The sequence below is a fragment of the Brachionichthys hirsutus genome, chromosome 13, assembly GCF_040956055.1.
Source record: "Brachionichthys hirsutus isolate HB-005 chromosome 13, CSIRO-AGI_Bhir_v1, whole genome shotgun sequence".
NCBI classification, from domain to species: Eukaryota; Metazoa; Chordata; class Actinopteri; order Lophiiformes; family Brachionichthyidae; genus Brachionichthys; species Brachionichthys hirsutus.
The window spans coordinates 9,115,268-9,127,733 of NC_090909.1; the positions used below are offsets into that span (position 1 = coordinate 9,115,268).

General features: G+C 43.7%; 1 protein-coding gene across 1 annotated transcript; it reads left to right on the plus strand.

The window, feature by feature from the left end:
• The first annotated feature begins 1,036 nt into the window (after nucleotides 1-1,036).
• hivep3a (HIVEP zinc finger 3a) lies at nucleotides 1,037-12,198 on the plus strand. Its single transcript, XM_068747235.1, has 6 exons — nucleotides 1,037-4,876; nucleotides 5,731-5,906; nucleotides 8,164-8,333; nucleotides 8,414-8,482; nucleotides 10,072-10,682; nucleotides 11,716-12,198. Exons 1-6 carry the CDS (start codon nucleotides 1,037-1,039, stop codon nucleotides 12,196-12,198), a joined length of 5,349 nt encoding a protein of 1,782 aa, XP_068603336.1.
• The last annotated feature ends 268 nt before the right edge of the window (nucleotides 12,199-12,466 follow it).

A 12,466-nucleotide genomic window follows, 5' to 3' on the forward strand; every position in this document is an offset into this window, starting at 1 on the left:
ATTTGGATATAATCCAGCAGCTTTGGCATCTTCCACCAGAATGTGGGTGTAGAAACCAGCTGGTCAATGTGTGGGAAGCCTTGTTTACTGTTTCAGTAGGCTGGCACAAAAAAACAGCGCAAATTCGTTGCAGTATCTCTATCGCGTCACATTGTCTATGTATGAACCACCTTCATTTGGTTTGAGCTTCTTAGCTTTTATCTAAAGTCAAAGTTAATCAGATACAATTGCCTGCTTTTTATGCTATGAAGCAACGAAACGGGTGGAGTCATCCACATGTGCACTAATGCTTCAGTAGTACTACTGTAGCGCTGTCTGACTATAATCTTGATTTTGAAGAAACACTGGATGAAACAAACAAATACTTTGAGAAAGTCAACACATCCACCCCAGTTCATGTTTTTAATGTTCTAGCCAGAATCATTGGATATTTTCCTACTCACTGGGAATATTAGAATCCTAACTTTTACTACATGCTGATATATTTTTATACAGAGATATTACATAAGCTATTTCAGTTTGAAAGTAATCGGCAGCAATGGGAATCTGCTACTGAGTTATACTTACAGGGATTATATAACAGTTGAAACATAAATATCCACAATTGGCAGGCAGGAGGTTGTTGTAATGTGTGTGCCGTTCTTCATTCTAAGTGTTTGTCTTCACAGATCTTTATGGTGAGAGGACAGCCGACTCTTGTGTTCAACCAAGTCAACTGAGCATCAGTCTGTATTGCAGCAAGCTTGGCTTCATAATGGGATACTTTAAGTCAGCATGGCAAGGGGATTCTTCCACAGCGCATGGCATATCACAGCTGTCATGTTCTACATTTTATGGTACCGTCCTGATGTTAAGTCATAGAGTTTAAGGAAAACAAGTGAAAATGATGCGGCCTGTCAGTCATCTTAAGTGGACGTAACTTCCTAGACTTCCTTCACAATAAACCTATTATTCAGTTAATGGTTTGGCTTGAACTCTCTAGCCTGGCACAGGCAGACAAAGCTATCCCACCTACCTGAGGGTCTTTTTCCATTTTATGGAGGCCTTGCATAGTTGTCTGACGACTGGGGAGCAGTCTGGAGGTCAAGAGCTTTTCCAACCAGAGTCTCATTGCCGAGGCCTACAGCCTAAGTCTCCCTCCCAGCCCCGTCGGCAACAGCAAGCCAGTTCCACAAAGCCCCATGGCACTTCACAACAGGCAAAACAGTCCAAAAGACAACACCCTGAACGAAAACGGCTCAGGCAGCAGCGTCAGAGCATTGACTCAGATACTACTTTGGAATCCAAACATGAGGCAAAAACAGCAACAAAAGCAACCGCAGTTTCTAGTTTGTCACCAGGAGTCCCATCTTCATCAACGGGTGACCCTATCGAGACCAAACCAGAAACGCAGGAGACAACGCCAAAACAGAAACGTGAGCGTAAGCCTCAGAGACCAGGCAAATATGTCTGCACTTATTGTGGTCGTGCTTGTGCTAAACCTAGTGTCCTACAGAAGCATATTCGCTCTCACACGGGAGAAAGACCCTATCCTTGCGCCCCCTGTGGCTTTTCTTTTAAGACCAAGAGTAACCTATACAAACACCGCAAATCTCATACACACAGGGTGAAGGCAGGTCTGGCACTTGGGGAACCAAGGTCTGTAGAAGAGCAAGTCACTGAGTCAGAAGATGAAACCAGACAGTTGTCATCAGCATTGTCCCATTCACAAAGACAAAGTAGTGTGGCTTCAATCAAGAGTTATGAAACAGACAGGTCCAAAGATTGCACTGGAGGAAACAATGACTCCTATGCAGTGAAAAAGAGATTGGCACTACGACTTAGCAGAGGAAAACATGGTTCTCAAGACTCATCAGATGAAAAGGCCTTGTCTTTAATTTCAGGGAGTAAAGGCAGCACAGAATCGGGTTATTTCTCTCGCTCAGAAAGTACTGAACAGTCACTGGACAGTCCTATAAACACAAGTGCCAAAAGCTATGCAGAGATCATCCTTGGAAAGTGTGGCAGTCTCGGACACCTACAACGGATGCCTCGGCAGCACAACCAGCAGCCCTCTGGTGAGGAGGAAAAAAGCATACCATTCACAGTCCCCAAGAAGCAGGTCATTGACCATATCACCAAACTCATTACTATCAACGAAGCGGTAGTGGACACCAGTAAAATTGACAGTGTAAAACCAAGAAGATTCTCACTATCCAGAAAGAATAGTTCAGAGTCTCAAAAGAGTTCATCTATGAAAGAACAGCTAGTCCAAAGCCCTAAAGCTGCAGATCTGGGATACAAAAGCAGTGGCTCTATTACCATGGGGGTTCCATGTGAAAAGTTTCATCATCCATCCCTAAACATGGAGCAGCCACCTGGCCAAACATCAGCCCCTCTGGTGAGAAGTCACTCAATGCCAACTGCAGCAAGTTCATTTGACACCGGTTGTGGCCCCAGTAAATTCCGCCCAAGTCAATCTTTTGATGAACGAAAGGCTTCCGAAAGACCAGCATCCCGTCGTTATGGGATGCTAAGACGGCAGCCAGCTATTGAAATCCCACTTTGTGCTGAACTTGGAAAAGAGGAGCATGAGGGTTCTCCTTCATTTTGTCCTGACAGCTTGACCACTATGCCTGACCCCAAGCCAATTCCACCAAAGGAATATGAGTGTGAGGCTTGTGGGATTGGATGCAAAGATTGGGAAGGTTATAAGAGACACAAGCAAAGTCTGTGCTTAGTACATCAAACTAGAAATGAGATAGTTATCAGTCAAATGGACTGTTCACAGTTAATTAGCTATTCAGCCAGAGCCAGAGTTTCAGCAATGCGCAAGAGAAGGAAAGAGGATAGCTTTGAATTTGATGAAACCACTTCTCCTTCATTACCCTCTCCTGCCCTGGTTTCAGGACACTGTAAAGATGAAAGCAATGCCATTCGTGAAGGTCCCAGAAGACCTACACCACAAACTTGTTCAGTTATTCAACATACTAGTTCATTTGAAAAACAAGAATCCTTGTGCAACGAGATTCAAGGTGCTGAAACAACAAAGAACTCTCCACCTCCGGAAGAATATCAACTCCTGCCTCAGAAACAACACCAAGAGCCAGCAAAATTAGCAAACCGAAAGCTGGTCCACCAACACAATGTGCAGGTTCCAGAAATACTGGTCACAGAGGACTCCAACACCAGCACAGGGATCTCAATAGAGGCAAACCCCAAAGCAAAACATTTAGAAAAACTTGATGAATTTCAGTGGCCACAGAGAAGCCCCTCTCTGTCCCAGCTTCCTATTGAAAAGCTTCCTCCAAAGAAAAAGCGCTTGCGTCTAGCTGAGGCCACGCAGTCCTCAGGAGAATCCAGTTTTGACTCTATGTCATTGCCCCACAGCCCAACTCAGGATAGCAGTGCATCTTATGCATCTAGTCGTTCCACGTCCTTTGAGGATTCAAATAGACCAGATATGGAGTTAACAACTTTAACACCGTTGAGAAAATCAAGAGCCTCTGACATGTTGACGGTGCCTGGGGTGCACCAACATAGAGAGATGAGACGCTCTGCATCTGAGCAGGCACCTCATGATCCTCAACCAAGTGTCCTAGTAACTGAGACTCGCAGCAAGTCTTTTGACTACAGTTGTATGTCCCCTGAGCGTACTGCTGCTGGCTGGAAAGAAAGAAGAAAATGTCTCCTTATGAGACACACTGCTATCAGAGACCCAGATGAGGAAGAGGAGGAACAGGGTAACTTACCAACCTGTAGCCCTAAACATATCAAACCCAGCATATCTTCTCTGGCAAGCCCAACTTCCGTGTACTGCAGTCAGTCCTCTACTGCGCCTGTATCAGGCGAGAGAGTCTTGCCAAATCCAGTCAAAGAGATCCTTTCTCAGTGGAATCTTAAACAAAATATTCAGTTGACAGGCAGCCCCGCACTGTCCCTTTCTGCAGAAACGGTGAAAGAGGTCTCAAACATCCATGCTGGGCAGTCCCCTCCTCAAGCACCACAGCCCTTTGTTACACATGGACCATCAGGGGCAGCCAGAGCTCGATACCTTCCCATGTCTACAGGGCTAAAACTAGAGATTCCTTTACTACATGATGCTTATCCAGTGGCGCGAGTAAGTCAATCTCTCCTTCAGCGTTCTGTCCCTCACATCAGTCCCAGTCAGGAATTGCTGAGGCCTGTCGCATCTCCTGCAGTAGCAGTTCGTCTACAAACTGACACACTCACCTTAGGATGTGCGATATATACTACATTATCGCAAGTGACCTCCTCCACACCTGAGGAGAAGACTGATGTTGTTTCACAAAGCATAGGTGCCCCAATAGCTGAATACAGAGGCCATGGGGACACGAGTCCAAACGTTCAATTATGGCCTGATGTTGATTTGAGGATACCTGGTTCAGGGGGCAACAAGCGTGTGCTTTCCCCTTCAAACAGTATAGAGATCCACCCTGAGTCACAGCAGCAACAGAAAAGAGTAAAAGAAAGAGAGGAGAGAGAAGTGGGTTGTGTTGACAAGGCATCCATGGTCACATGCTGTCAGGAATTAAAAGGGGAGAAACAGCCATGCCTACCTAGCATTTGTTCTCCCAACAAGCATGATGGATCATCCTTCCCCAGCCTTCTGTCCAGCACCTCTAATAGTTGGTGCTATTTGAACTACATTAAACCAAGCCCTTCTGCTCTGGATAAACAGAAGCCCTCAGTGTATTCAGCGTGGTCCACTGGTAGCTATGACCCCAACCCACCTGGCCTCTCCAGCAAAACAGCTTTATCTCTGCTGCACTGTAAACAGAGGCTCAGTCCATCCATCTACACTATATCCCCCATGACAGAGAAGACACCTGAACCAGTGGAGTCAGAGGACAAAAGAAGACCATGCCCGGTTGAGGTAAATGCAACACCAACCACTGATTATAATTGACTTTAGATTTGATAGAATTTCATTGTATTTAAATTGATAACCACACTAAAAATTCCAGGCATGTCCTTTATTAGACCAACCAAAATCTAGAAGTCTAAGAGAGGGTATATTATATGCAACAAAAGGTATGAGTTACATTTTAAATAGATTTAGAAGGTTAATGAAACTTTTTTTCACATGATGTATCAACATTTTATACCAGGTACATTCTTCTACATTGTTTTTCAGGGCAGACAGTGCCTTTAGAACATAGAAGGGATTAATCGCTGATTGTTATAGCATTGCATCAAACCCTTCACTTTGCCACTAGTTTGGAAAAAAATATGCAAAACTGCAGCCTTTAGCCAATTGCAAAATTACAGGCAAAGCACATTTTCCTGAAGTGCCAGGTACCAGAGACTGTCCACAATGGAAAACCAAACAAAATGTACCTGAGTCAAGTTAAAAGGCACTGTTTATTCGTGGAATGGGATGGTTTGCATCCTCCAGAGGTTAGCAATCCTCTGCTCCTTCCACTAGTGTAGACTTAGCGTTACAAGATTACAACTTTCAATTCTTACAGTAGCTTCAATACCCCAAAAAAGGCAAGAAATGTACTTTGCGAAGTTTAAGCTACTGTTTTTTTTATCACTAAATACATAATATACGGTTGACCGGAGCATAAAATGTTTAATGATGACACCAAAATGAAAAATTCAATTATATATATGTAATTTAACAAGTGCTTTCAAACAGATCGTTCAATGAGAATTCCCAATTTTGTCTCCCTGGGCGTGCTGGAGCAGGATTGGTGAATTTGCCCATGTCTTTCTCGAGCATAGGTCTGCAACAGCCGGTCATACTGCAGAGACCATGAGGGAAGCAGGAAGGAGCAACACCCAGCTGCCAGCAGCAAGTTAAACCAGGAAGAAGAAAGGGAGGACAATAAGAAGACTGAGAAAGTCCAGTTGTGTTCCAGAAGTAAGCCTCCTCCAGAACTATGGATCTCTGATAGAAGGTGAGTTTGATCATAGATACATAGGAATGTTGAATGGTATATATTGTCTTTATTTGCATCAGTAAATGTGGTGTACCTCCTTACTTACAATGTTGTGAGTTTGCTACACATATTGAGGTATGGTGTGGAAAACCTCTGTTCGCCATGCTGGAGAGGCTAAAGGTTGCCTTTGTGCACCAGCAAAGCCCATCTGTTGACAGGCTGAAGCCAGGGAACTACCTAGCTTCTTTTTACGATGACAGATTAATTTATACCAATCGTTGCAGCCGCATGCAAAGACAGCATGTTTCCGAGTTTCAGTCGAATGCAATTTAATTCAATGCAGTTTTATTTGTATAGCACCAGATCATAACAAAATCTTATTGCAAGGCATTTTCCAGGTGAAGCAGAGAATGTCCTGTTGTTATAGACAGGGCTGTCAAATTATCGCGTTGATTGCGATTAATTGATTACAGTCATATGTAGCGCGTTATGTTTATCTCTAACTTTACTGTTTCTGTATTGGCATTTTATAAAATCTGTTTTTATGTGCTGGCCTTTTTGTGCTTGAGCTTGAAGCAGTGACAGAAAACAATAAAATAAATTTAATTAACTAACTTAATGTTAAGTAGCACTCTCAAGTCTTTAAGTAACACAAGGACCGCATTTTGATCAGTCCCTGTTGTAGAGTGAGAGAATACAAACGCATGAAGAAATGGCTGCGGCACTGCGTGAATAAAATGAAAATAGATGACTGGGGCCCTCCTACACAGAATTACGCCTCTCATAACAGGCTTCCCATGCTTTATGGTCTTCTATGAATTATAATGATATCAAGATAATTGATCGGTTAGTGGGATGCATTTTTGTACTTTTTAAAACTGTCTCATCTCTAACCACTCGTACACGTTAGAATTGCAGCATAAGTCCCTTCACACAAACCACAAATTCATAGTAAAGAACATTAATTCTTGTTTATTTCTTATATCAAGAGACTGGATTGGAGCGTGGTTAAGCCAAACACGCTAAGTACCTCCCATACCCTCCCATCAATCCATTTTGTTTTTGTAGACGTGACGACCACAATCGTCTTGCTGGAGCATATCCCAACTGACTACGGGCAAGCGGTGTGTTACTCCCCGAATGAGACTCCAGCTCATCATGGGGGCCACATGAAAGACAAAACAACTGCTTATGCACACACTCGCACCTATGGACATTTGGGTGTGACCAATTCACCTAAGCTGCAGGTTATTTCGAGGCGGAAGGAACCAGGAGAACCCGGAGAGAACCCATGCAGACACAGGGAGAACATGCAAACTCAGACGTGAATCGAACCCAGAAGCTTTTTGCTGTGATGCAACAGCGATGCCCAATTCTCATACCCATCAGAAATAAATAAATACTGCTGTGATGCAGGACAGCGCAGAGAGGTCCCATCTGTGTGTCTCTTTCTGGTTCGAGAGTGTGTCTGTGAACAAATCCCTGAGGTGACTCATGGTGACGCTCATCCTAAAAGGAGTGAGTCATCATCACGCCTCACGCCAGCTCGCTTCTCTGTCCGAGAGACAAAATTGTGAAACTGAGGTAACGGCACAGCTGAATACGGATTTTTTATATATTTTTTTTGGCTGGTGTGGTGTAGAGGTATACTTGGCCTTGCAATATCCATCGACTTGTATATTTTTCCAGATGTATTTCATCATTTGTGATGCCTGCAGATTTCATCCAGTCATGAAACCTGCAGGAGAGAAACAGCCAGCTCAAATCCGGATTGTTTCATGCTTATTTGCAGCAGAAGCTGGTCTGGACCAGGGTTTCCCCCCCGCTATAGCCTTTTTACTGGCTGCAGCAAACCCCAGACCTTTGACCACATTGTAGGCTCCCCCCATGTTTGTAATCAGAGGTGGTGTGAGCTGTGAATGGGTTTTAAGGCCATGAGAGGAGGAGGGTCTGGTTTTGGCTTATGAAAGCTGCTCTGTGGTAACTGAAGTGGGTCCCTTGCTGAGGGACCTTCAGTAGACGTGGAGGGGTGGAACCCAGGCCTATAGCTGCCACAGTATGAGCTCACTGTGTAGCGGAGGCCAAACCGACACAGACACTGGGTAAATATAGCCACTAAAGAGCTGCTTACAGGTGCTGAAGCCTCTGCAGCCCATCAGGCAGGTCCAGTTTCAGTCATATTGATGTTACTATAATCTCCAGAGGATTAGCATCAATAGACAACTGACAGGGAAACACTGAGGATGAAAGTCTCTTGCTCTCTTCCCATCTACAGATCCAATGAGAAGTATGAGATCGTGCACGTCGAAGGTGTAAAGAAGAGCCAATGTGAGGATTGTGGATTCCAATTTAAGAATACAAGCGCACGGCAAAAGTGCATCCAAGGATTTACAGAATTACCCGAACGCAGCTGCAAATGCTGTGAGGCTTCTTTTATGGCCAAAGGTAAATATCAATATGCATGGGTTTTTGTTGATGTCTCGTCATCCGGGGAATAGTCTCAGTCTTTCCTTTGTGTTTTACAGGAAGCGTCACCAAGGACCTGGAATCACAAGGAGCAGAAACCGGTTGTTACCAAGCTGGCACAGATCAAGGTATGTTGTCTTGTTCCATTTTGTATAGGTACGTAAAATAAGATCTTAAGCATGTGGCAGTGAAAGGTGAAAATGTTGATTTTACTTTTTGAAATAATGTCAGCAACCAGAGAAATAGTGTTGCAGCGTACCGGAGTGCATCCCTCTCTGATCCCGAACAAGCTTGCACTGTGTGCTGCTTTCCTGGCTCATGCCCCAGGAAACAGAGTAATCTGCTGACAAAAAACAAACCAATGGACACAGGTTACAAACAGAACCCTCTCCACAGAGATAATGTTTTAGTTGACAGATTTTATTGTAAAGAATGAATATTATGTTAAAAACATAATAATGCTTTGCACTAATAGTTTATTTGCCCAAGTGGGGACACGATGAAGAACAAATGCATAAGAGACAGATAATTTGACATTTTCTTTTTTTGCAATTTGTCAGTTAATATCTTAACTTAAAGTCTTTTTTAAGTACATTTTTTACTTACCTCATCAAAGGCATTGCTAATGCTAACAAGCTGCTGGTAGCAGGTGACAGCAGTATGTCCTCCACATGGGTGTAGTAGAGTGAAATCTTTGATGCCATGGTTACGTTCTAAGCTAGGTAAAATTACAATTCTTTTATTACCCATAATTACATCCACAGCTGAAAGTTGAGCCAGAGGAAAGTCCCTCCTTTAAGACTGTAATAAATTCAAACACTACATTAATTCTATCAACGTCTAAACTTTATCATGTTGATTAAACTTTGGCGTTCCATATTTGTTCAAATAGAAATGCAAACAGTGATTCACAGTGCTGTATATCGGGATCTTTGGTAGGCGCGATGGAAGATATGTGGAAGAAGGTTTGCCAGTGGAAACAAGGGAGAGGCTACCACGTTACACCCAGGGATGAAATGCACTCGGCTGGAGCCAGCTGGCCATATCACAGCCCAGTAATGCCGAAACTGCTGCTTAGTTTTCTACATATTGGTCAAGTCAGAAAGGTTATGTCATGGTGAACCGTCGTTAAAAATAAAACGTTCAATTACATTGCATTTCTACCAGAATTTTATGTTTGATAGTTGAGAAAAATAGTTCATAAGTCATTTTTGCTGTATACAAAGTCTGCTTTTCTGTCCCAGCCTCACTATTGCAAGAAAATGCTTTTTAGAACATTATTGTGCATTAAATATACAATAATAAAAAATAAAAAAAACATGAAATGGGCATGGGACATGTTCCACAGCAGAAATTCTCAAATTTTGACTTATTTTTAATTTGCTCAACAGAATCCTGAAGCCATTTTGATGACTTGCATATCTTGTTGGAATTTGGATTAGGCAAGATTAAAAAGGGACTTAGCCATATGAGCTTTTTTGATTGGCCAGTGCAGAACAATTGTCAAAATGCTGGAATATTGCTTAATAATAGTAATAATAATAATAATGTTTAATACTAAAAACTTAATAAGGGAGACCAGCCAGTGTTGAAAAATCTAAAGCCTTTGATCGTATTTCTAGATGTGCCTGGTGCAACTGAATCGCTTCAACTGATTAAAGGAGTGCAAGAAAAACAGAAAGCAATGAGCAAATGTTGAGTTGTTTTCCTGTCCTAGGAGTTTGCAAAGAACCTTCAATTCAGTCAGATAAAGAGAAAGATCGTCAGTGCTCTGATCAAGGGAAAAGTGGACACGATGAGGATGCAAAGGTCACGAAGGGCAGAAGTGATTTACACAGCAGATCCAAGGTGCCCGAAAGCGCTAACAGTTCCCCCTGTGATGGTGAGAAATCTCTGCCAGTAGAGCAGCCGATGGAGCCTGAACTCGCCCGCTCCACCCAGCTTCCCCCCGAGGATCCCGGCCAGACGAGCTCGGCCAGCCTCAGGAGGGCCCTGTTTGCGCGCAGACGCCTTGACGCTTCAGCGTCGGCGTCTCCGGGTACGCTGCCCAGTCCTCCATCCTTCATTCCACCGAGGGAGCCGTCCCCACCGCATGCCTCATCGCCTAGGCCGCGCCAGCCTCTCGCTGCCCCGGACTCTCTGTCTCCATCCAGTTATGATGTCACCACCTCCACTCAGAGACCAGTCTCCCCCGTTCGAGGTCTTTCTCCTGTAATAGGCCAATCCCTTGGCTCTGAATCCTCTGAGCCTTCGGGTTCCCCGGCAGGCACCTCTGCTCAGCATCATACCTGCCTTCAGCCAAGAAACCGATCATCTCCTGCAAGACTAGTGAGTACTTTATGGTATTCGTTTCTATATTTACCCTTTTTTTATTATTGTTTTAGTCATGTGTGTATATTTAACACTGGTCAGAAAGTGGATTTTGTTCAAACCTCACACATACACACACACACACACCTGTGATTTTACCCTGCAGTTTTAAATACGTTGACTTTGGGCTCTTGTGCGGCTTAGTTAAATGCCAGTAAGTCAACACCTAGATCAAATATAAATAGACTGTTATATATGGAGTTATTTTAAGAGTCACACATTTATTGGAAAAAGATTGAAAGGCAACCCTCTTGTGTAATATCACTCAGCCCGTTCTTGCAGCACCGAACCTTAAAATAATGCGGCAGAGCTCCCAAATAGACAAGACATGGTTTTTTGTTGTTGTTTTTTTGGGAAGCCGCTGATAAAACGAGAGGCAAGCCGATCGTTAAATACCAAAGGTTTGAACCACATTCTGGCGGCGTAAACACCGTGGGTGTATTTCTCAGTTCACCCTGACAAAAAATCAAGAAAACCCTGCCTTCTCTCAACATGTGGTGATGTATTGGTTCACCATCACAACTTCCTCTTCACACTAATATAGGTCTCATGCCATTCACAGTCTTTGCAGGGTTGTTTTTCCCACATTGGTAATGGCAGCCATTTTTATCTGCCTAAATATTTGATGTGTACATTCATGAGCATCCGTAGACGCGTCGTTTTCACTATGATTCAATATTATTTTGTTTATCTGCATTATTTTATATACTTTATCTGCTCAGTATTCAGGTGAACCCCGGCCCGCTGGCTGTTTATATTACATTTTAATTTACATTATTGCATAAAAACATGAAAAACATGCTATTGATTTTACCACATCAACAGTAACAGGTACCGTTGACTCAGCACTTTAGAAATCTCTCACTGATTGGCCATTTAAATCTGCCTCATTTACATTCTTCATTCTTTACTTTACTCCAGATAGGATCAGTTCCTCAAACAGAACTGTTCAGATTTGCATTATTTTTACTCTCCTTTGTTTTTATTGTAGTCCGTGGACGAGGTTGTTCTGAGCCCAGTCAGTCCGCAGCCCCTGCGTCCTCGGGGATCCAACAACCTGCTGAGTCACCTCCCTCTGCACTCTCAGCAGCCGAGCAGAACGCCGAGCCTCCTGATTCCCATCGGTGGGATTCACATGATTCAGCCCAGGTCGCTTCTCCCTCTGTACAGCCTGGTGAGCAGCGCCACGGCAGCCGCTGTTAACCCCGCAGGGGCATCTTGGAGGCTCAGTGACACTCCAAAGAGGAGCTCTTTTCTACCGCTGCGCCAGAGTACTCTCCAAGAGATGTTGGCCGGCAGCCCCTCCAGTCCACCGGACCCTGGGGCTGATGGGAGCGGCACGTCAGAGGTTGTATTCCACAGAAAGAGTCAGGGACGCTTTAGCATCCAACAACCGTCGGAGACGGAGACGAGGTGCCCAGAGGTAACTACAGACACACACACAGACAAGAATGTTAACCCTGAGACCACCTAAGGCCAAAAAAAAGACCCCTTCCTCCCAGACAAAGCAGCGAGGAGAGGAAGAGTCTGAAGGGACAGTGCAAAAGACTGAAAGTCTAAAAACCAGAGTCCATTGTAAGCCTGAGACAAAAGGAAAGAGCACTTCAACACTGCTTCTTACTGATGGTATGATGTAATTATATGAATAATATATATATATAGACACTATGTTAGATATGCAGTATGTTTTGTAAATCTTTTTTTACCCTCTTGTTTGATGTCATCAGTGTTTATTTATTTCT